This window comes from Ranitomeya variabilis, chromosome 4 (assembly GCF_051348905.1).
Source record: "Ranitomeya variabilis isolate aRanVar5 chromosome 4, aRanVar5.hap1, whole genome shotgun sequence".
NCBI classification, from domain to species: Eukaryota; Metazoa; Chordata; class Amphibia; order Anura; family Dendrobatidae; genus Ranitomeya; species Ranitomeya variabilis.
This window is the reverse complement of record NC_135235.1, coordinates 9843387-9868710: the sequence shown is the minus strand read 5'-3', so window position 1 is coordinate 9868710 and position 25324 is coordinate 9843387. Positions and strand designations below refer to the sequence as shown.

At 53.0% G+C, this 25324-nt stretch overlaps 1 protein-coding gene across 3 annotated transcripts in view; it reads left to right on the top strand.

The window, feature by feature from the left end:
• ATRNL1 (attractin like 1) overlaps positions 1-25324 on the top strand; it is a 767569-nt gene that overhangs the window by 371401 nt on the left and 370844 nt on the right. For all 3 annotated transcript variants that reach the window (XR_013214392.1, XM_077257919.1, XM_077257920.1), the window contains exon 21: positions 17255-17307. Coding sequence is in view for 2 of the 3 variants with exons in the window: in XM_077257919.1 (XP_077114034.1) it covers positions 17255-17307 (53 nt within the window). In the remaining variant the exon portion in view is untranslated. The remainder of the gene's footprint in view (positions 1-17254; positions 17308-25324) is intronic.

Below are 25324 nucleotides of genomic sequence, written 5' to 3'. Positions count from 1 at the left end.
GTTATCCTCCTCCTCCTCCGCTGGTGGAGAGCGCAGATATTGAGGGTTATCCTCCTCCTCCTCCACTGGTGGAGAGCGCAGATATTGGGGGTTATCCTCCTCCGCTGGTGGAGAGCGCAGATATTGAGGGTTATCCTCCTCCTCCTCCGCTGGTGGAGAGCGCAGATATTGGGGGTTATCCTCCTCCGCCGGTGGAGAGCGCAGATATTGGGGGTTATCCTTCTCCGCCGGGGTAGAGCGCGGATATTGGGGGTTATTCTCCTCCTCTGCCGGGGGAGAGCGCGGATATTGGGGGTTATCCTCTGTCGATGGAGAGCGTGGATATTGGGGGTTATCCTCCTCCGCCGGTGGAGAGCGCGGATATTGGGGGTTATCCTCCTCCTCTGCCGTGGAGAGCTCGGATATTGGGGGTTATCCTTCGCCGGTGGAGAGCGCGGATATTGGGAGTTATCCTCCACTGGGGGAGAGCGCGGATATTGGGGGTTATCATCCTCCTCTGCCGGGGGAGAGCGCAGATATTGGGGGTTATTCTCCTCTGCCGGGGGAGAGCGCGGATATTGGGGGTTATTCTGCGCTGGGGGAGAGCGCGGATATTGGGGGTTATCCTGCGCTGGGGAGAGCGCGGATATTGGGGGTTTTCATCCTCCTCTGCCCGGGGAGAGCGCGGATATTGGGGGTTATCCTCTGCTGGGGGAGAGCCCGGATATTGGGGGTTTTCATCCTCCTCTGCCGGTGGAGAGTGCGGATATTGGGGGTTATTCTCCTCCTCTGCCCGGGGAGAGCGCGGATATTGGGGGTTATCCTCCGCTGGGGGAGAGCGCGGATATTGGGGGTTTTCATCCTCCTCTGCCGGGGGAGAGCACGGATATTGGGGGTTATCCTCTGCTGGGGGAGAGCGCGGATATTGGGGGTTATCATCCTACTCTACCAGTGGAGAGCGCAGATATTGAGGTCTATCCTCCTCTGCTGGGAAGAGGGTGGATATTGGGGGTTATCCTCTGCTGGGGGAGAGCGCGGATATTGGGGGTTTTCATCCTCCTCTGCCGGTGGAGAGCGCGGATATTGGGGGTTATCCTCTGCCAGCAGCATCCCGTGAAGCCGGTGATCTGCCGTCGGTGGCGCTGGTAATTAGCGCTCGGCGGGGCTCATCAGTGTAAAGATGTCACCGCCATCAGCGATGCGAATATTACCGCCGGTGAAGCAGGTGCGCGGTTACTGCTGCGCGATAAAATCCTCGTCCTGAAATCGCAGATTTATTGCATTTGTTCTTTTCTGGGCGGTTAATTACCCAGCGAGGCGCTGCTGAACACCCCCTCCCCGGCACCGCCGCAGCCCCCCGGTGACATCAGTGCACGTCCATGTACTGACGTACGCGACTGACACGGCGCTAATCAGGAGATAAAACCCCGTAATGGCACCGCTGCTCCCCATCACCGAGCGCTTTACGGTCCCCCGTATATTAGCGCAGCACCGACAGCGACACAGCACTGTTACATTGTAACAGAAAGGAAAGAAAACGGTTCAAGTAAAGGTCACAGAGAAAACGGCGGGCGCAGCGACCGAACATGAGAAACCGCCAACAACCTCCGTCTGTCCTCCACCTGCAAAGATTGTATTATCTCGTGTCACGCCAAGTTCATAAACTCCAGAGCTGCACTCACTCTTCTGCTGTTACACCAGGTCTTATCCTCCAGTCACCTCCAGAGCTGCAGTCACTATTCTGCTGTTACACCAGGTCTTATCCTCCAGGTCTTTTATTAAATAAAATAGAAATACTTTACATGACAATAACCAAGATACATTACAAATAAAACACCACAGAACAAAACATAAGAACAAAGCTCCAATCAGACGACAACAAACGACAAAAATCACAAAGAAATAAACCAGAAATGGAACTAAAATGGAGAAAGTTCATGACCTACAAATCAGGGACGAGAAAGAAAAATTCCAATAAAAATAAAGAAAGCAAAACTAAAGGACAACAAACAAAATACTCATAACTACATGAATACCCCTGTAAAAATGTTACATAATAAATAGTATAAAATCATATAAGACCCCCGGCCCAGCTTCATTCATACTACTATATACAACCCCACCTACATTCACACCGTCCTATATACAATATTATATACAATATATACACTATAAGCACATTATACAACACCGCAAACACAACAAAACCCTACTGGTCCCACTGCCTCGCCTCACAGCCACCCCCTTACACCACCACATTCACCCCACAACAAACCTAAATACAATACAGTGTACAACATTAACATTTATTTTTTTTTCCCCCTTTTTTTTTTTTTTTTTTAAATATATACACACACACACACACACACACACACACACACACACACACACACACACACACACACACACCTACTCTAACTATCCCGCCACCCCTGATCCAGCTCTGGCCACAAAGTTCAGGAATTATCCGAGCTAGGATCAGGCCCCAAAGTTTTTCCCCAGGCGGGGCCTGGGCCAGGCCAGATCAGTCTCTTATCACCGCCGTTGAACCCCCCAATCCCCCCACCCAACCTAACGAAGACCCTCTATTATACACACTATATACAATACACTATATACAACATATACATAAACCAACATCACAGAACACAACCTACATACTCACCACCCAAGGCTCAAGTTCAATGCCTGCAAACCTTCTATTCAAGGAACAGAAATACAAAACAAAAACCTAGGGTGTAAAGATATCAGCCCACCACCAGGATATAGGAGCGCTAACGGACTAAGGCACCCCGAAGGAGAAACCCCTCCAGAGATGGGCCGCCCTCCGGGCACCCAGTCTTTCACACTCCAGAGAACGCACCTTCACCAGGGCACCTAGGATGCTGCTACAAACTTCATCTACACGGAGGATTTTACTCTGCGTCGAAGCTAAAACTCGTGCGTTCCACGTGAAGTACCTGACCACTGCGCTGACTAAGAATAAAGTGGCTCGGTCCCTTCTCCCGAGGTCTCTGAACGCTCCATAGGCCCACTCGGCATAGGACAGAGTGGCCAGCCGCGGCCAACCAATGGAAGCGCCCACCCTGTTGTACACCTCTGTATTAAAGGGACAATGAAGCAGGAAGTGCTCCATGCTTTCCAGCATGGTACCGCAATCCTCACGGGGACAATTTCTGTCCACGGAGCTCCTGTGCTTCAAATTGTCCCTCACATACAACTTACCTTGGAAGCAGCGCCAAGTCAAGTCCCAATACTACTTGGGGATCCTGCTAGAATTTAACAAACTTAACCCAACCTCTAGATCCCGACTCGGGCAGTCCTTGAGGACCAATGGTCTCTGAAAATGCGAAAGCAAGACCCGCATGTCAAGGAGTTTCCTCGGAGGGACCTCACTTCCGACATTCCCAGACCCCACCGGCGCATCATTTTCAGAACCGGGGTAACATAAGCCGGGAGATGCCCGTGCGGTGTGCGAAGATCCTTCAATCTTCCCCCTGTCTCCCATTCCTGGAAGAAAGGCTGAAACCATCCTTTGCAGGAGAATACCCACGGAGGAGCCCTCTCTTTCCAGAGGTTTGCCACGTTAACTTTCAAAAAGGTGTTCACTAGAAACACCACGGGGTTCACCATATTCAACCCCCCTAGTCTCCTCGTGCGATAAGTGACCTCCCGTTTGACTAGGTTCAGTCTTCCCCCATAACATCTGGAAGAACAGACTGTAGACCCGTGTCCAGAGAGGCTCCGGCAAGACACAGACGCTGCCCAGGTAGACCAGCAAGGGGAGCAGGAAAGCTTTGCACAGGTCAACCCTTTCCCTCAGGGTCAAAAACCAACCAATCCATTGGTCCACTTTTTGGGCGACACCCTTGATTCTGCCTTCCCAATTTTTCGTGGGGTAATCACCCTGGCCAAATTCGATGCCTAGGACTTTGGCATGTTCTTGGGGTTCGGGGAGGGTGTCCAGAAGATCAAACGTGGGATCCCCGCCTCCCAGCCAGAGACTCTCACACCTGTCCTGGTTGACCTTGGACCCGGATGCCTCCGAGTAGCTTTCCACTTCTGACATCACCACCATCGCCTCCTCTTGCGAAGAAACAAAGACAGTAACGTCGTCCGCGTAGGCCACTACCCTCAGGATAGCCTCTGGCGCCAACCCGCCCATCCTCACTTCGCCAACGGTCCACAATCAACCCTTCTGAGGAAGGGATCGATCGCAAACGCGTAAAGCAAAGGGCTAAGAGGGCAGCCCTGGCGGACACCAGATCCCACCCCGAAAGGTTGTCCAATCCACCCGTTTACCAGAGGGAAAGTCTCAGCCCCTGCGTACAAGGTCTTAAGCCAGTCCACAAACCCTCCAGGCAGACCATACCTCAAGAGTGGACCAGAGGTACTCGTGGTCGACCCGATCAAAGGCTTTTGCCTGATCCAGGGTCAGCAAGAACCCCTTCCAAAGGCCCGCGCTGCCTTGCTCCACGGCCTCTCGGATACCCAGAACAGCACTGAAAGTGCTACGGCCAGGAACGCAACAGTGCTGGGCCTCCGAAAGGAGCCGCGGTGCAAACTTCACCAGCCTGTTGAAGAGTATCTTAGCCAAAACCTTCCTGTCCACATTGAGAAGTGATATGGGACGCCAATTCTCAATGCGTGACGGGTCCTTACCCTTTGACAAAATGATCAAAGCCGACCTCCTTAATGATCTCGGCAGAGTGCCCGAGGAGAGACACTCATTAAACACCTCAGTCAAGAGGGGGACCAAGGAGTCCCTAAAGGTCTTAAAGAACTCGGATGTTAAGCCATCCGGACCTGGCGATTTTTTTGGGCCGGAGCCCATCGATTGCCAGTCTCACTTCCTCTTCTTTGATTGCTTCTGCCAAACGGCCCAGCGAGAGGTCAGCCCCTGGCTCAGGAACAGCTTCAGCCAGGAAAGCCGACATCCTGTCACGATCCAGTTCCTTCCTTCCCAAGAGGTGCGAGTAGTATGAACTGACGACCTCCAAGATCCCTGATCTGGACCTTCTCAGGGATCCCTGTTGTGATTTTGCTTTTTGCTCCCTCTAGTGGTCATTAGTGATTTTACTCTGGAGCGTCTGTCTTTTCCTATATCCTCACCTGGGCCGTTAGTTCAGGGGCGTTGCTATATAAGCTCCCTGGACCTTCAGTTCTATGCCTGGCATCGTTGAAATCAGAGCTAATCTGTTGTGCTCTTGTCCTCTGATCCTGGTTCCTGTTTTTCAAGCTAAGTCTGCTTCTTTGCTTTTTGCTTTTGTTTTGTTTGGTATTTTTGTCCAGCTTGTTCCTATCTGTATCCTGACCTTTGCTGGAAGCTCTAGGGGGCTGGTGTTCTCCCCCCGGACCGTTAGACGGTTCGGGGGTTCTTGAATCTCCAGCGTGGATTTTTATAGGGTTTTTGTTGACCAGATAAGTTATCTTGCTATATTCTGCTATTAGTAAGCTGGCCTCTCTTTGCTGAACCTGGTTCATTTCTGTGTTTGTCATTTCCTCTTACCGCACCGTTATTATTTGTGGGGGGCTTGTATCTTGCTTTGGGGTCCCTTTCTCTGGAGGCAAGAGAGGTCTTTGTTTTCTTCTCCTAGGGGTAGTTAGATTCTCCGGCTGGCGCGAGTCATCTAGCGATCACCGTAGGCATGATCCCCGGCTACTTCTAGTGTTGGCGTTAGGAGTAGCTATTTGGTCAACCCAGTTACCACTGCCCTATGAGCTGGATTTTTGTATCTTGCAGACTTACACGTTCCTCTGAGACCCTGTCCACTGGGGTCATAACAGTATGCCAGGCCAGTATTAAATGTTTAATGCATTGCAGAAGTGGGATTATAAGAAAGAAAATTTTGAGGTTTTTTTTTCCTTCTCTCATTTTTTTTTTTCTTTTCCCCTTTACCTCAGAGTGGCTTAAGCTTGCTGCAGACATGAATGTCCAGACCTTGATTACAAGTGTGGACCAGCTTGCTGCTCGTGTGCAGGGTATACAAGATTATGTTACCAGAAATCCTAGGTCTGAACCCAAGATTCCGATTCCTGAACTGTTTTCAGGAGACCGATTTAAGTTTAGGAATTTCAGGAATAATTGTAAATTATTTTTGTCCCTGAAACCTTGTTCGTCTGGAGACTCTGCTCAACAAGTAAAAATTGTTATTTCATTCTTACGGGGTGACCCTCAGGATTGGGCTTTTTCGTTGGCGCCAGGAGATCCGGCATTGGCTGATATTCATGCATTTTTTCTGGCGCTCGGTTTACTTTATGAGGAACCCAATCTTGAGATTCAGGCAGAGAAAGCCTTGCTGGCTATGTCTCAGGGCCAGGACGAGGCTGAGGTGTATTGCCAAAAATTTCGGAAATGGTCCGTGCTGACACATTGGAACGAGTGTGCACTGGCCGCTAATTTTAGAAATGGCCTTTCTGAGGCCATTAAGAATGTTATGGTGGGTTTTCCCATTCCCACAGGTCTGAATGATACCATGTCCCTGGCTATTCAAATTGACCGGCGGTTGCGGGAGCGCAAAACCGCAAATTCCCTCATGTTGTTGTCTGAACAGACACCTGATGTGATGCAATGTGATAGAAAAACCGCAAATTCCCTCATGGTGTTGTCTGAACGGACACCTGATTTGATGCAATGTGATAGAATCCTGACTAGAAATGAGAGGAAAATTCATAGACGCCGGAATGGCTTGTGCTACTACTGTGGTGATTCTACACATGTTATCTCAGCATGCTCTAAACGTATAGCTAAGGTTGTTAGTCCTGTCACCGTTGGTAATTTGCATCCTAAGTTTATTCTGTCTGTAACTTTGATTTGCTCACTGTCATCTTATCCTGTCATGGCGTTTGTAGATTCAGGTGCTGCCCTGAGTCTTATGGATCTCTCATTTGCTAAGCGCTGTGGTTTTATTCTTGAACCATTAGAAAATCCTATCCCTCTTAGGGGTATTGATGCTACGCCATTGGCAGAAAATAAGCCGCAGTATTGGACACAGGTTACCATGTGCATGACTCCTGAACACCGCGAGGTGATACGTTTTCTCGTTCTACATAAAATGCATGATTTGGTTGTTTTGGGGCTGCCATGGTTACAGACCCATAATCCAGTCCTTGACTGGAAGGCTATGTCAGTGTCTAGTTGGGGCTGTCGTGGTATTCATGAGGATTCCCTGCCTGTGTCTATTGCTTCTTCTACGCCTTCGGAAGTTCCGGAGTATTTGTCTGATTATCAGGATGTCTTTAGCGAGTCCAGGTCCAGTGCACTGCCTCCTCATAGGGAATGTGACTGTGCAATAGATTTGATTCCAGGCAGTAAATTTCCTAAGGGAAGACTGTTTAATCTGTCGATACCTGAACATACCGCTATGCGTTCATATATCAAGGAGTCTCTGGAGAAAGGACACATCCGTCCGTCTTCTTCCCCTCTTGGTGCGGGATTCTTTTTTGTGGCTAAAAAGGACGGATCTTTGAGGCCTTGTATTGACTATCGGCTTTTAAATAAGATCACTGTCAAATTTCAGTATCCTTTGCCGCTGTTGTCTGACTTGTTTGCCCGGATTAAAGGTGCCAAGTGGTTCACCAAGATAGACCTTCGTGGTGCGTACAACCTTGTGCGCATTAAGCAAGGGGATGAATGGAAAACCGCATTCAATACGCCCGAAGGTCATTTTGAGTACTTGGTGATGCCTTTTGGGCTCTCTAATGCCCCTTCAGTTTTTCAGTCCTTTATGCATGACATTTTCCGGAACTATCTGGATAAATTTCTGATCGTTTATCTGGATGATATTCTGTTTTTTTCTGATAATTGGGACTCGCATGTGGAGCAGGTCAGGATGGTCTTTAAAATTTTGCGTGAAAATTCTTTGTTTGTCAAGGGCTCAAAGTGTCTTTTTGGTGTACAGAAGGTTCCCTTTTTGGGGTTCATTTTTTCCCCTTCTGCTGTGGAGATGGACCCAGTCAAGGTCCGAGCTATTCTTGATTGGACTCAGCCCTCGTCAGTTAAGAGTCTTCAGAAGTTCTTGGGTTTCGCTAACTTCTACCGTCGTTTTATCGCTAACTTTTCTAGCATTGTGAAACCTTTGACGGATATGACCAAGAAGGGCTCCGATGTGGTTAATTGGGCTCCTGCTGCCGTGGAGGCTTTCCAGGAGTTGAAACGTCGGTTTACTTCGGCGCCTGTTTTGTGCCAGCCTGATGTCTCGCTTCCCTTTCAAGTTGAGGTGGATGCTTCAGAGATTGGAGCAGGGGCCGTTTTGTCGCAGAGAGGCCCTGGTTGCTCTGTTATGAGACCTTTCGCCTTTTTCTCTAGGAAGTTTTCGCCTGCGGAGCGAAATTATGATGTGGGCAATCGGGAGTTGTTGGCCATGAAATGGGCATTTGAGCAGTGGCGTCATTGGCTCGAGGGTGCTAAGCACCGTGTGGTGGTCTTGACTGATCACAAAAATCTGATGTATCTCGAGTCTGCTAAACGCCTGAATCCTAGACAGGCCCGCTGGTCATTGTTTTTCTCCTGTTTTGACTTTGTTGTCTCGTATTTACCAGGTTCAAAGAATGTGAAGGCCGATGCTCTTTCCAGGAGCTTTGTGCCTGATGCTCCTGGAGTCGCTGAACCTGTTGGTATTCTTAAGCATGGTATTATCTTGTCAGCTATTTCTCCTGATCTGCGACGTGTGTTGCAGAGATTTCAGGCTGATAGGCCTGATTCTTGTCCACCTGACAGACTGTTTGTGCCTGATAAGTGGACCAGCAGAGTTATTTCCGAGGTTCATTCCTCGGTGTTGGCAGGTCACCCAGGAATTTTTGGCACCAGAGATCTGGTGGCCAGATCCTTTTGGTGGCCTTCCTTGTCTAGGGATGTGCGGTCATTTGTACAGTCCTGTGGGACTTGTGCTCGAGCTAAGCCTTGCTGTTCTCGTGCCAGCGGGTTGCTCTTGCCCTTGCCTGTCCCTAAGAGACCTTGGACACATATCTCCATGGATTTCATTTCTGATCTTCCGGTGTCTCAGGGCATGTCTGTTATCTGGGTGATATGTGATCGCTTCTCCAAGATGGTCCATTTGGTTCCTTTGCCTAAACTGCCTTCCTCTTCCGATCTGGTTCCTGTGTTTTTCCAGAACGTGGTTCGTTTGCACGGCATCCCTGAGAATATTGTGTCAGACAGAGGATCCCAGTTCGTTTCCAGATTCTGGCGATCCTTTTGTAGTAGGATGGGCATTGACTTGTCGTTTTCGTCTGCTTTCCATCCTCAGACTAATGGACAGACGGAGCGAACTAATCAGACTTTGGAGGCTTATTTGAGGTGTTTTGTCTCTGCTGATCAGGATGATTGGGTGACCTTCTTGCCGTTAGCTGAGTTTGCCCTTAATAATCGGGCTAGTTCCGCCACCTTGGTTTCGCCGTTTTTCTGCAACTCTGGTTTCCACCCTCGTTTTTCTTCGGGTCATGTGGAACCTTCTGACTGCCCTGCGGTGGATTCTGTGGTGGATAGGTTGCAGCGGATTTGGAATCTTGTGGTGGACAACTTGAAGTTGTCACAGGAGAGGGCTCAGCGCTTTGCCAACCGCCGCCGCGGTGTGGGTCCCCGACTACGTGTTGGGGATTTGGTGTGGCTTTCTTCCCGCTTTGTTCCTATGAAGGTTTCCTCTCCCAAATTTAAACCTCGTTTTATTGGTCCTTACAAGATATTGGAAATTCTTAATCCTGTATCCTTTTGCCTGGATCTACCTGTGTCGTTTGCTATCCACAACGTGTTTCATAGGTCCTTGTTGCGGCGGTACGTTGTGCCTGTGGTTCCTTCTGCTGAGCCTCCTGCTCCGGTGTTGGTTGAGGGCGAGTTGGAGTACGTGGTGGAGAAGATCTTGGATTCTCGTCTCTCCAGGCGGAGGCTTCAGTACCTGGTCAAGTGGAAGGGCTATGGTCAGGAAGATAATTCCTGGGTGGTCGCCTCTGATGTTCTTGCGGCCGATTTAGTTCGTGCCTTTCATGCCGCTCATCCTGATCGCCCTGGTGGTCGTGGTGAGGGTTCGGTGACCCCTCACTAAGGGGGGGGTACTGTTGTGATTTTGCTTTTTGCTCCCTCTAGTGGTCATTAGTGATTTGACTCTGGAGCGTCTGTCTTTTCCTATATCCTCACCTGGGCCGTTAGTTCAGGGGCGTTGCTATATAAGCTCCCTGGACCTTCAGTTCTATGCCTGGCATCGTTGAAATCAGAGCTAATCTGTTGTGCTCTTGTCCTCTGATCCTGGTTCCTGTTTTTCAAGCTAAGTCTGCTTCTTTGCTTTTTGCTTTTGTTTTGTTTGGTATTTTTGTCCAGCTTGTTCCTATCTGTATCCTGACCTTTGCTGGAAGCTCTAGGGGGCTGGTGTTCTCCCCCCGGACCGTTAGACGGTTCGGGGGTTCTTGAATCTCCAGCGTGGATTTTTATAGGGTTTTTGTTGACCAGATAAGTTATCTTGCTATATTCTGCTATTAGTAAGCTGGCCTCTCTTTGCTGAACCTGGTTCATTTCTGTGTTTGTCATTTCCTCTTACCGCACCGTTATTATTTGTGGGGGGCTTGTATCTTGCTTTGGGGTCCCTTTCTCTGGAGGCAAGAGAGGTCTTTGTTTTCTTCTCCTAGGGGTAGTTAGATTCTCCGGCTGGCGCGAGTCATCTAGCGATCACCGTAGGCATGATCCCCGGCTACTTCTAGTGTTGGCGTTAGGAGTAGCTATTTGGTCAACCCAGTTACCACAGCCCTATGAGCTGGATTTTTGTATCTTGCAGACTTACACGTTCCTCTGAGACCCTGTCCACTGGGGTCATAACAGATCCCGTACTGTCCATCAGCCCGGTCACTATCTTACTATTCACTGACATCTTGCAGCTTCTGTAAGGGTCGGGCGAGTAGTACTTCCCGTAATCCCTCTCAAAAACCAAAGATGCGTGCCTATCGTACTGACACCTCTTTAGCAAGGATTTCACACTGGAGATAGCCTCGCGGCTACCCCCAGTCGAGACAAGATGCTCGAGTTTCCTCCTCAGGCTCTGATACAGGCGATCCCTGTTCAGGCTTCTGAGGTTCGAGAGTTGCCGGAAGAATCTCGCCACCCGATGTTTGAACATCTCCCACCACTCAGACTTAGTGTTACTTAGGCCCAGCAGCGGTACCTGGCTCTGAAGAAATTCCTCAAAGGACCGTCTTACAGCTTCTTCCTCAAGGAGTGACGAATTCAGCTTCCAATAACCTCTTCCCATCCGAGGAGTCTCTGTAACGCTCAGAGAAAACATAATCAAACAGTGATCGGAGAATTCCACCTCCACAACCGACAACGGCGAGGAGACGGCATCCTCCTTCAAATAAAACCTGTCTATCCTAGACCTGCACTGACTACCTCTAAAAAAGGTGAACCCCGCGTGGCCTGTGTTGTGCCGGATGTGGACATCCACCAGGCGTGCCTCACTTACTATACTATTTAGCGCGACGCAATCGTAAGCCAGCCGGTCTCCGGAACCTCCTCTATCACAGGGTCTCGTGACGTTGTTGAAATCCCCTCCAAAGACCACCTGCCGACTCGAAAATAAGAAAGGTTTGATCTTCATGAAGAGACACTTGCGGTCCCACTTGGACTGGGGACCGTAGATGTTAATGAGCTGAAGCTCCTGTCCCCCAATGGAGACATCTAGGATCAAGCATCTCCCCATTTCTAACTCAATCAATCGTCTGCATTCAACCGCTGCGGTCTTAAAAAGGACCGCCACCCCACTATACGGCTCGGCCGCAAGAGACCAGTAGGAGGGCCCGTGCCTCCACTCCCGCCTTGCTTTATGCATGGTTGATAGGTCGGTCAACCTGGTCTCCTGCAAAAACAAAATGTCGGCGTCAAGTTGGCCGAGAAAATGAAAGGCCTTGTACCTTGCCACATCTGACTTTATGCTGGCAACATTAATGGTTGCCAGCGTCAATGGGGTGGGTGCCGCCATCATTATTGATTGAATTAGATAGCCTTTTTCTTCCCACCCCCAACAGATTCACCCTCTTCCTCTGACAATGATGAGTTTTTAGTGCGCTTAAGACAAACAGACTCATCCATTCTCTCCTTACACACACTCTGGCCCTTGTCTGGTGGTCCTGAGTTAGTCCCCCCCAGAAGACTTTGTTTTTGCCCCCTGAGAAGAAGACCCAGCGACCTCCTGAGCCCCAACAACGTTGTCCGCAACCTCCGCCCCGGGTCCCCATCGCCCCCCTCTGGAGGGGAGTCCTGGAGGGCCCGGAACCAGTTAGAGAGATCCACCAGAGGGGGGGCGACTGGACCTTCCAATGGCACCTGGATCAGGGCTACGGAGTCAGAGGGGTCGCACTCCAAGGAGGAGGCTCGAGGCCCGGACCCCCTCTTATCCTTAGTTGTTTTCCTGTTACCCTTTTTCTTTTGCTGTGACCACTCCCCCTCTCCCTCATCCAGACTGTCACCGGATGAAGGTTCCTGGGCAGACATGGCGTCCTTATGCTCCTCCCTTTCAAGTCTCTTGAGTTCCTCGTTCAATTCGCCGTCTTTAGGATCCTCAGCTGCAAGTGAAGCACCCGGGTCAGAGTTTAGGGTCATTACTCCCTGCCCCCTGTTCCAATGGCGCTGCTCCTGCCGCCTGATATTGGATGGCGGCAGCCTGCTCCTCACCGGTTCCCTGCCTCCTCCGCCTCTGCTGGTCCCTTCACCGGCGAGATTAGTCCCGACTTTCGCCTGTCCCGCACTCGCCGCTTTCAGGACCGCATTGGCAAAGGAACGCGGACAGCGACTGAACGGGTGACCGAGGTCACCACACAGGTTACACCTAATCCTGCCACAGGTAGCAGCAAGATGGCCGAGGTCCCCACACAGTGCACATTTCTGGGTGGTACACTGCGCACTGAAGTGTGTGGGGCTGCCGCACCTGTGACAGACCTTAGGCTGCCCCCGGTAGAAAATCAAGATCCTGTCCCTTCCCAAAAATGTTGAGGAAGGGATATGGGTAACGGTGTTTCCTGAAACCCTCAATTTCACCATGAAGGTCCAGGCTCCTGACCAGATACCATGCTCATCGAGGGTCTTCTCGGGAATACCGACGATGTCGCCGTATCGTCCAACCCAGGTGGAGATGTCTACACAGGAAAGTGACTCGTTACTGGTCAAAACGGTCACCTTCCTGACCGAGTTCTGGCGGGATATTGCTACAGTGTGGAAACCCTGCCATTCGGGGCGACCCCGAGCCAGCTCATGGCGAGACCAGAAAAGCTCAAGGCCCTCCGGTCTCACGAAGCTGACATCGAAGTAGGAGGTCCCATAGGGATGGATCAAGGCGAAGATGTCATATGCCACGAAGCCCATCCCCAGCAGGAGCTCAGCAACTTTTGACCGATCAGGACAGGCATCCTTGCTTACCCACTGGAGACGGGCCACGTTCCTACGGTTACTCCTCTGCCCCGGTGTCGGCAGAGACCAGACAGTCTCTGCCCCTCTATCTCAGAAGGCGGAAAGACCGTGTCTCTCTATCCAGAAAGACAGATCAACCTCCCTCCCCTCTACATTGATAGAACTCTCCCCTCTCGTCAGGGCGTCCAGGAAGCGCTGCTGCAAGTCACCATCCTCAGGGTCACCAGACAAGGGCGCACTACTACCCCCAGCAGTGACAGCTGCTGAATAGCTTGGGGCCGAAGCCCCCGCCACCGCTGGGGGGGCAGCGGGACCACTACCTGCTTCCCCTCCACCAACACCAGTAAAGCTCTCCTCATTCACTCCGCCACTACTCCCATCATTGGCAACGTCACTACTCCCATCATTGGCAACGTCACTACTCCCATCATTCACTCCACCACTACTCCCACCATTCACTCCACCACTACTCCCACCATTCACTCCACCACTACTCCCATCATTCACTCCACCACTACTCCCATCATTCCCCTCACCACTTCCCATCATTCACTCCACCACTACTCCCATCATTCCCCTCACCACTTCCCATCACTTTATTACCAGTATTCTCACCACCATTTGTCCCAGTGTTCTCTGCACCTTCCACAGTAACATCCATTCCTTCCTCACTTGTGTCTGGCTTCTCTGCACTCACACCTGCTGGACCGGGGGAGGGGTGCAGCACCACACCCGTTTTCCCTTCATTGGTGTTTTGTTGTTTCTCTGGAGCTCCTTGCCCCCCTACTGCAGCAGTTTGTATTTTATTATTCTGGGCCCGCTGCCTGTTGGGGGGCACCGCCTGCCCCGCACCCACAGACTTCGGGGTCCCGGTGTCACATTTGGGTGCTGGAGCACTCTGTCCTCCCGTCGCAGCAGGGCGCCCAGTGTTCCCTGCAGATGATTTATCCTTTTTCTGTCCTTTTTGGACCCGCTGCTCCCCTGTCGCAGCTGCGTGCCTCTTCTCTGTTGAGGCGCACTGCGCCCCTGTCACAACAGTGCGCCCCCCTTTCGCCGCACCAAGTTTCTCGGACCTGCCCCCCACAGCCCCGGCGTCGGCCGGCTCAGCCGTAGTGAGCAGGGATGGAGTCTGCCCACACCGTCCCCCTTTCGCAACGGCATGGACATCCCCCTCGCCCCCCTCAGCCCCGGTGATAACCGGCTTAGCCGCAGAGGGCAGAGAGGGAAACTTCTCGGGGTCCCCTATGTCCGGCGCCGTGAGTACCTCCACAGCCTCGCCCCCTGCACTGTTCCCCGCACAGACGGCAGCACCGCCGGACGTCCTCCTCCTCTCCCCACCTTGCCTATGCCCCGGACCCACTGCAGAGCCCGTGCCGTTAGGTTTGGTGGGGTTTACACAGGAGGTGGTAGGTGTAACATCATCCATCAGTACATATCTGTAACTCACCACCTCCCGTGCGGTCTCCTTCGTCTTCTTCTTCCTTTTCTGGGTTTCCTCTGCTGGCTCGTCCTCACCAAAGGAAAAGCGGTCCAGGTTCACTGGAGACTCCAGCTGTCGGATCTCCTGTAGCAGACCGCCCTCCTCCTCTTCCTCCGCTGACACTCCAGCCTGTGCTGTCGGAGTCCTCTGCCGTGCCGGGAGGCCGCTTCCCTGTTGTCGGCTCTGCGACTCACTCTCCCGGCTGGTTCCAGCTTGTAGGACTCCAGTTACAGCCACATCGTCGTCCTCCTCCTCGTTGCTTAGGACGCCGGCTGGCGGCTCTCCTGAGGTATTTAACCCCTTCATTTCTGAGAACCGCCGCTGGTTCCTAAACCTCTCCAGGAAGGGACCTGCGCTTTTCTCAATCCCCTCCCGGAGGAGCACTAACCGGACCACCTCATCTCTGAGGGCTCTGAACCTCTGCGAGGTCGCAGGTTTCTCCTTGCTAGAGGCTCGGGTGTTCAGGATCCGAGCCTCCCGCAGCTCCTCCTTCAGCCCGGTCAGTGCTTTGCCGGCGTCCTCATACTCACGTAGCATGGCGACCACTCGGGAGGAGAAGGTACTCGTGGACTCGCCGGAGCTCCTCTCCCCCCAGGATGTTCCTGGGCTCTCCTTCCTGGGGCCTGGGGTGCCCCTGTCTCCCTCTCTGGGCGGACGATGAGCCGTCTCAGGGTTGGAGTAGGTGGGTAAGGTTCTTCTCACCCGTCCCGACCTCCTCAGTCCCTCTTGGGCCGGTTGCTGCTGCTGCTGCTCTCTGTCCCCCACCGGCACAGACCGGGGAACAGAAGCCTGGGAAGCCATGCCGGCCTCCCAGGAAGCCTGCCTCTCCCTGGGGAGAAGAGAGGCCGACTCTGGGCCTCCTGCTGGAAGTGCTGGAGCTCACAAGACAGGTGCTGCTCCTAGCAGGGTGTGACTGATTGTGGGCACCTGTCCTCCAGTCACCTCCAGAGCTGCGGTCACTATTCTGCTGTTACATCACGTCTTCTCCTCCAGTCACCTCCAGAGCTGCGGTCACACTTCTGCTCAGACATGATGTAACAGCAGAACAGAGACTTCAGCTCTGGAGATGACTGCTAAGAACCACTGATTGACTGTATTGATTGGAAACCATTGTGAGACGCCTCGTTAGTGATGGAGCTCTCGGGATACTCCTTGTGCGGACAGTAATGGCGGCGCTCGTATCTCATCCACCGCTCGTCATTCTTTGCCTTCACGTTACTTTGCTTCTCTGTGCCGCCATATATCGGGGTAAAGGCCGGTCCGTATATCGGGGAGATTGATACCGCGTGATATTTACGAGGCTCCTTTTATCTGGAAATTGCAGGAATTGTGCGCGGCTCCTCTCCATCCTCCGTCCTCACCGCGCCGCAAATATTATGTCTCCAGCCGCTACTGGAAAAAGTCAATTACAAACATTGTAAATTATCAGATGTCACTGAGAAAACTTCCATCATCCACGGCCTGGTGTCCTCACCGCAGATCGCGGAGTTCAGCAGAGATTGTCTACACATCAGAATCAGTGTTCTCCGGACTCTTCCTCTGTCCCCCTCCTCCGGACTCTTCCTCTGTCCCCCTCCTCCGGACTCTTCCTCTGTCCCCCTCCTCCAGACTCTTCCTCTGTCCACCTCCTCCAGACTCTTCCTCTGTCCCCCTCCTCCAGACTCTTCCTCTGTCCCCCTCCTCCAGACTCTTCCTCTGTCCCCCTCCTCCAGACTCTTCCTCTGTCCCCCTCCTCCAGACTCTTCCTCTGTCCCCCTCCTCCAGACTCTTCCTCTGTCCTCCTCCTCCGTAATCTACCTCTGTCCCCCTCCTCCTGACTCCTCTCCCTCCTGCTGGCACTAACTCTATCCCCCTCCTCCGGACTCTTCCTCTGTCCCCCTCCTCCCGATTCTTCCTCTGTCCCCCTCCTTCCAGACTCTTCCTCTGTCCCCCTCCTCCGGACTCTTCCTCTGTCCCCCTCCTCCGGACTCTTCCTCTGTCCCCCTCCTCCGGACTCTACCTCTGTCCCCCTCCTCCGGACTCTACCTCTGTCCCCCTCCTCCGGACTCTTCCTCTGTCCCCCTCCTCCGGGCTCTTCCTCTGTCCCGCTCCTCCAGGCTCTTCCTCTGTCCCGCTCCTCCGGGCTCTTCCTCTGTCCCCCTCCTCCGGGCTCTTCCCCTGTCCCGCTCCTCCGGACTCTTCCTGTGTCCCCCTCCTCCGGGCTCTTCCTCTGTCCCGCTCCTCCGGGCTCTTCCTCTGTCCCGCTCCTCCGGGCTCTTCCTCTGTCCCGCTCCTCCGGGCTCTTCCTCTGTCCCCCTCCTCCGGGCTCTTCCCCTGTCCCCCTCCTCCGGACTCCTCTATATTCAGTGCACTGGTGGATATGACCCCGGATGTTATGACATTTTCTGATTTTTCTGTGTTGTTTTCCACAGATGTGATTCTGAGAACCGTTACTTGGGGAACCCGCTGCGAGGAACCTGCTATTGTAAGTACTAATGTGCACACACTGGGTGGGGTGCGGGTCTATACTGGCACACGCGGGGTGGGGTGCGGGTCTGTACTGGCACACGCGGAGTGGGGTGCGGGTCTATACTGGCACACGCGGGGTAGGGTGCGGGTCTGTACTGGCACACGCGGAGTGGGGTGCGGGTCTATACTGGCACACGCTGGGTGGGGTGCGGGTCTGTACTGGCACACGCGGGGTGGGGTGCGGTTCTATACTGGCACACGCGGGGTGGGGTGCGGGTCTATACTGGCACACGCTGGGTGGGGTGCGGGTCTGTACTGGCACACGCGGGGTGGGGTGCGGTTCTGTACTGGCACACGCGGAGTGGGGTGCGGGTCTATACTGGCACACGCTGGGTAGGGTGCGGGTCTGTACTGGGACACGCGGAGTGGGGTGCGGGTCTATACTGGCACACGCTGGGTGGGGTGCGGGTCTGTACTGGCACACGCGGGGTGGCGTGCGGGTCTGTACTGGCACACGCGGAGTGGGGTGCGGGTCTATACTGGCACACGCTGGATGGGGTGCGGGTCTATACTGGCACACGCTGGGTGGGGTGCGGGTCTGTACTGGCACACGCTGGGTGGGGTGCGGGTCTGTACTGGCACACGCGGGGTGGGGTGCGGGTCTGTACTGGCACACGCGGGGTGGGGTGCAGTTCTGTACTGGCACACGCTGGGTGGGGTACGGGTCTACCTGGCACACGCGGGGTGGGGTGCGGGTCTGTACTGGCACATGCGGGGTGGGGTACGGTGTGTCATAGCTTTGGCTTCTTCAGGACTGTGGACGCTGTCCGGTGGCTTAGAGAACGTTAAATAGAAACAATGGTGTCTACTGGAATAATCTATAATAATCTACTCTTTTTCTTCGTCATGCTTTACACTGCAGCTCTGCTTGTTCAGTGTATGGAGAGCGGCCCGTTATACACTATGTTCCAAATTATTATGCAAATGACATTTTTCTCGGATTTTCCTAAATGGTCGGTGTAAATGGCAGTCAGTCTAATAAAAGTCATCACCCGTTAGATTATACATCGAATTTTATTGGAGAACCCTCCCAATGATAACAGTATAATCTCCACAATGAATAAAACCCCACAATGCACTGCTCCAAATTATTAGGCACAGTAGAATTTCTAAACATTTGATATAAAGAACTGAAAAGTCTAATTTGTGGAATTTGCAGCATTAGGAGGTCACATTCACTGAACAAAAAGCTATTTATCTCCAGAACCTCCTAACAGGCCAAGTTACATGTAACATAGGACCCTTCTTTGATATCACCTTCACAATTCTCGCCTCCATTGAACTTGTGAGTTTATGGAGAGTTTCTGCTTGTATTTCTTTGCCTCCCAGAGCTGCTGTTTTGATGTGAACTGCCTCCCACCCTCATAGATCTTTTGCTTGATGATCCTCTAAAGGTTTTCTACAGGGTTGAGGTCAGGGGAAGATGGTGGCCACACCATGAGTTTATCTCCTTTTATGCCCATAGCAGCCAATGACTCAGGTTCTTTGCAGCATGAGATGGGGCATTGTCAGCATGAAGATGATTTTGCTCCTGAAGGCACATTTCTGCTTTTTAGACCATGGAAGAAAGTTGTCAGTCAGAAACGCTATATACTTTGCTGAGGTCATTTTCACACCTTCAGGAACTTTAAAGGGCCCTACCAGCTGGTTCCCCATGATTCCAGCCCAAAACATGACTCCTCCACCTACTTGCTGACGTCCGCAGCCTTGTTGGGACATGGTGGCCATCCACCAACCATCCACTACTCCATCCATCTGGACCGTCCAGAGTTGCTCGACACTCATCAGTAAACAAGACTGTTTGAAAATTAGTCTTCATGTATGTCTGAGCCCACTGCAACCATTTCTGCTTGTGAACACTGTTTAGGAGTGGCCGAATAGTAGGTTTATGCACCACAGCAAGACTTTGAAGGATCCTACACCTTGAGGTTCAAGGGACTCCAGACGCACCAGCAGCTTCAAATAACTGTTTGCTGCTTTGTAATGGTATTTTGGCAGCTGCTCTCTTAATCCAATGAATTTGTCTGGCAGAAAACTTCCTCATTATGCCTTTATTTGCATGAACTCTGTCTGTGCTCTGTTTCAGTCACAAATCTCATCAGAGTATGATGATCACTCTTAAGTGTTCGTGAAATATCTAATTTTTTCATACCTTGTCCAAGGCATTGCACTATTTGAGGCTTTTCAGCAGCAGAGAGATCCTTTTTATTTCCCATATTGCTTGAAACCTGTGATCTGCATAATAATGTGGAACATCATTTTTGAGTAGTTTTCCTTTAATTAGAATCACCTGGAAAACTAATTATCACATGTGTTTAAGATTGATTTCAGTGATTCATTGAGCCCTGAGACACAATACCATCCACGAGTTTATTTGAAAAACAAAACAATTAAATCTTTAAGACACTTAAATCCAATTTGCATAATAATTTGGAACACAGTGTAGAAAGAAGTGACTGACGCAGCAAGAAGCAGCTCATAGACTGAGGGCAGGACGGCAGTAGGGAGGAGCTAAACATATGGGGGAGGGACCTCACTGGGGAGGAGCTAAACTTATGGGGGAGGGACCTCACTGGGGAGGAGCTAAACATATGGGAGAAGGCCCTCACGGGGAGGAGCTAAACATGGGGGATGGACTAACTGGGGAGGAGCTAAACATGTGAGGGAGGGACCTACTGGGGAGGAGCTAAACATATGAGGGAGGGACCTACTGAGGAGCTAAACATGAGGGAGGGACCTACTGGGGAGGAACTAAACATGGGGGAGGGATCTCACGGAGAGGAGCTAAACATGAGGGAGGGACCTACTGGGGAGGAGCTAAACATGAGGGAGGGACCTACTGGGGAGGAGCTAAACATATGAGGGAGGGACCTACTGAGGAGGAGCTAAACATGAGGGAGGGACCTACTGGGGAGGAACTAAACATATGGGGGAGGGATCTCACGGAGAGGAGCTAAACATGAGGGAGGGACCTACTGGGGAGGAGCTAAACATATGGGGGAGGGACCTACTGGGGAGGAGCTGAACATAAGGGAGAAGGACCTACAGGGAGGAGATAAACATGAGGGAGGGACCTCACTGGGGAGGAGCTAAACTTATGGGGGAGGGACCAACTGGGGAGGAGCTAAACATATGAGGGAGGGACCTACTGGGGAGGAGCTAAACATGGGGGAGTGACCTCACTAGGGAGAAGCTAATAATATGGGGAGAGACCTCTGGGGCGGAGCTAAACATGAGGAAGGGACCTACTGGAGAGGAGCTAAACATATGGGCGAAGGACCTACTGGGGAGGAGCTAAACATATGGGGAGAGACCTCTGGGGCACAGCTAAACTTATGGGGGAGGGCCCGACTGGGGAGGAGCTAAACTTATGGGGGAGGGACCTACTGGGGAGGAGCTAAACTTATGGGCAGGACCTCTGGCGAGGAGCTAAACATATGAGGAAGGGACCTTCTGGGGAGGAGCTAAACATATGGGGGAGGGACCTCACTAGGAAGGAGCTAAACATATGGGGAGAGACCTCTGGGGTGGAGCTAAACATATGGGGGAGGGACCTACTGGGGAGAAGCTAAACATATGGGGAGGGGCCTCACTGTGGAGGAGAAAAATATATGGGGGAGGGCCTCACTGGGGAGGAGCTAAAAATATGGTGCAGCACCTCTGGGGAGAAGCTAAACATATGGGGGAGGGACCTCACTGGGGAGGAGCTAAACAAGGAGGAAGGGAACTACTGGGGAGGAGCTAAACATGGGGAAGGGGCCTCACTGGGGAGGAGCTAAACATAAGGGGGAGAGCTCTACTGGGGAAGAGCTAAACATATGAGGAAGTGACCTACTGCGGAGAAGCTGAACATGAGGAAAGACCTACTGGGGAGGAGCTAAACATATTGGGGAGGGACCTCACTGGGGACGTGCTAAACATTTGGGGGAGGGGCCTACTGGGGAGGAGCTAAACATATGGGGAAAGATCTACTGATCTACTGGGGAGGAGCTAAACATATTGGGGAGGGGCCTCACTGGGGAGGAACTAAACATAATGGGGATAGATCTACTGATCTACTGGGGAGGTGCTAAACATATGGTGGAGGGCCTCACTGGGGAGAAGCTAAACTTATGGGGAGGGGCCTCACTGGGGAGGAGGGGATAGTTAGCCGATTTATTACCAATCAGCCTGCGATCGACCGCTGACAGCTGGATGTAAGTGGTGATCACTGTCTATTATATACCGGCCCCCCGGGGTCTTCAGCTGTAATTATCCAGGCCCCGCCCACCGCCTTTCTGGAGACCTGGCTGCTGCAGAGCTTCTTGTTGGTTTTGCTTCCTGTCTGTTGTCACTAGAGGGCAGTCCGGTCCTTCCTGCAGCCTCAACCCAAACAATCCATACATTATGGAAGATCAGAACGTATCCGGATCCGGCGCATAGAATCCTGAAACCAAAAGTAAAGCAATATACTGACTCCCCGTCTCGTGAGGCGCACTGCACGTTTTGCTGTCCTTCTGGGGTCCTCTCCTGACGCCCTGCGCCTCCTGTCCTTCTGGGGTCCTCCACTGATGCCCTGTGCCTCCTGCTGCCCTCTTGGGGTCCTCCACTGACCCCTTGTGCCTTCAATCCTGGGATCCTCCACTGACTCCCTGCGCCTCCTACTGCCCTCCTGGAGTCCTCCACTGACGGCATGCGTCTTTCTGTCCTCCTGGGGTTCTCCACTGATGCCCTGCGCCTTCTGGGGTCCTCCACAGACATCCTCCCTCCCAGGGTCCTCCGCAGACACCCTGTGCCTCATTCCTCCCTCCCGGGGTCCTCTGCAGACTCCCTGTGCCTCCTGCCTCTCTTCCAGGGTCCTCTGCAGATGTCCTGTTCCTCATTCCTTCCTCTCGGGATCCTCTGCAGATGCCCTGTGCCTCATTCCTTCCTCCCGGGGTCCTCTGCAGATGCCCTGTGCCTCATATCTTCCTCCCGGGGTCCTCTGCAGATGTACTGTTCCTCATTCCTCCCTCCCGGGGTCCTCTGCAGATGCCCTGTGCCTCATTCCTCCCTCCCAGGGTCCTCTGCAGATGCCCTGTGCCTCATTCCTCCCTCCCGGGGTCCTCTGCAGATGCCCTGTGCCTCATTCCTCCCTCCTGGGGTCCTCCGCAGATGCCCTGTGCCTCATTCCTCCCTCCTGGGGTCCTCTGCAGATGCCCTGTGCTGCCTGCCTCCCTCTCGGGATCCTCTGCAGATGCCCTGTTCCTCATTCCTCCCTCCCGGGGTCCTCTGCAGATGTCCTGTTCCTCATTCCTCCCTCCCGGGGTCCTCTGCAGATGTCCTGTGCCTCATTCCTCCCTCCCGGGATCCTCTGCAGATGTACTGTTCCTCATTCCTCCCTCCCGGGGTCCTCTGCAGATGCCCTGTGCCTCATTCCTCCCTCCCAGGGTCCTCTGCAGATGCCCTGTGCCTCATTCCTCCCTCCCGGGGTCCTCTGCAGATGCCCTGTGCCTCATTCCTCCCTCCTGGGGTCCTCCGCAGATGCCCTGTGCCTCATTCCTCCCTCCCGGGGTCCTCTGCAGATGCCCTGTGCTGCCTGCCTCCCTCTCGGGATCCTCTGCAGATGCCCTGTTCCTCATTCCTCCCTCCCGGGGTCCTTTGCAGATGTCCTGTTCCTCATTCCTCCCTCCCGGGGTCCTCTGCAGATGTCCTGTGCCTCATTCCTCCCTCCCGGGGTCCTCTGCAGATGTCCTGTGCCTCATTCCTCCCTCCCAGGGTCCTCTGCAGATGTCCTGTTCCTCATTCCTCCCGGGGTCCTCTGCAGATGCCCTGTGCCGCCTGCCTCCCTCCCGGGGTCCTCTGCAGATGCCCTGTGCCGCCTGCCTCCCTCCCGGGGTCCTCTGCAGATGTCATGTGCCTCATTCCTCCCTCCCTGGGTCCTCTGCAGATGCCAAGTGCCTCATTCCTCCCTCCCGGGGTCCTCTGCAGATGCCCTGTGCCTCATTCCTCCCTCGGGGGTCCTCTGCAGATGCCCTGTGCCTCATTCATCCCTCCCGGGATCCTCTGCAGATGTCCTGTGCCTCATTCCTCCCTCCCGGGGTCCTCTGCAGATGCCCTGTGCTGCCTGCCTCCCTCCCGGGGTCCTCCGCAGATGCCCTGCGCCTCATTCCTCCCTCCCGGGGTCCTCTGCACATGCCCTGTGCCTCATTCTTCCCTCCCGGGGTCCTCTACAGATGCCTTGTGCTGCATGCATCCCTCCCGGGGTCCTCTGCAGATGCCCTGTGCCTCATTCCTGGCGGGGTCCTCTGCAGATGTACTGTTCCTCATTCCTCCCTCCCGGGGTCCTCTGCAGATGCCCTGTGCCTCATTCCTCCCTCCCAGGGTCCTCTGCAGATGCCCTGTGCCTCATTCCTCCCTCCCGGGCCCCTCTGCAGATGTCCTGTGCCTCATTCCTCCCTCTCGGGGTCCTCTGCAGATGCCCAGTGCCTCATTCCTCCCTCTCGGGATCCTCTGCAGATGCCCTGTGCCGCTTGCCTCCCTCCCGGGCTCCTCTGCAGATGTCCTGTGCCTCATTCCTCCCTCCCAGGGTCCTCTGCAGATGTCCTGTGCTGCCTGCCTCCCTCCCGGGCTCCTCTGCAGATGTCCTGTGCCTCATTCCTCCCTCCCAGGGTCCTCTGCAGATGCCCAGTGCCTCATCCCTCCCTCCCAGGGTCCTCTGCAGATGTCCTGTGCCTCATTCCTCCCTCCCGGGGTTCTCTGCAGATGCCCTGTGCCTCATTCCTCCCTCCCGGGGTCCTCTGCAGATGCCCTGTGCCTCATTCCTCCCTCCTTGGGTCCTCTGTAGACGCCCTGTGCCTCCTGCCTCCCTACCGGGGTCCTCCGCGTTTCTTTAGCTACTGGTGATTGATCAGATGATCGCTTCTCACTGGATACAATGTGACAATAATGTATGAAGAGCTGCGATATCCGTGGTGCAGAATGCTGCAGCCGAGCGATTATCAATGTCTAAGTGCCGGCAGATACGAGGATGTGTTTGTCCGCAGCGTTGATGCGCAGCTGATAGAACTGTCTGTTGTCCTGTGGAGACAGATGGGTCGAGTCAGGATAATGTCATCCAATGTGAGATAAACCAGATGTGCAGCATGGAATGTGCCGGCGACGGAGTGTCAGCTCATCGCAGTAATGAGCGCCGGCAGCGGTGTCCCTACAGCTTCCGTGTCCTCTTACATGTCCCCACCATACCCCGACATTTTACCCTCCACGACTGCTACATCCCAGCTATAAACGCCTGACATCTCCCCTCCAAGTCTCCACCACATCCCCCTCTATGTCCTCAGCCATATTGCCCTCCACTTCAATTCTCATGTCCTCCTCCACATCCATTCTCTTGTCCACCTCCACATTTGTTGCCACTTCTCCCTCTGTCACGGTTCACGGGGAGGATACCTTTATCATCCCCACCACTCACATCAATTTGTCGTGAACCGGGGTTGTTTGGTTGCCCCTGGCTCTTTCTGAAGGAGATTTATCTATATCCCACTTCCCAGTTCCGGTTTGGAACTTGCAGCTCTCTGGCGCCCCCCTTACCCTCAGGTCAGACCGGATACTGCACCTAGGATAATTAGTCACCAGAAAGGCTGCCTTACTTTGTACTGGCTAATGGGCACACTGCAGTGAGGGCGATAGAACTACTCCCACTCAGGCGGGAACAATAATTATCAACGCCGCCAGTCGCTACAAAGCCTCCCAAATGCACAGGACAAATCCCGCTGCCACCAGCTCCGATTTCTTCATTAATAACGGGTCCGGAGCCAACCCAGATCAGTAGCGTATTTCACCTTCGAGGAAGTTACAGTTCATTATAGAGCAAGGAGAGACAAGCTAGTAATTGTATATTTTACTCTAAAAAAGGTAGGCAGTGTTTACAGAAGTATAAAAAGATGTTATAAAGAAGACAAGTATCGTATGTACAGTATAATTACAAATAAAATGGGATTAAAGTTGAAAAGAAC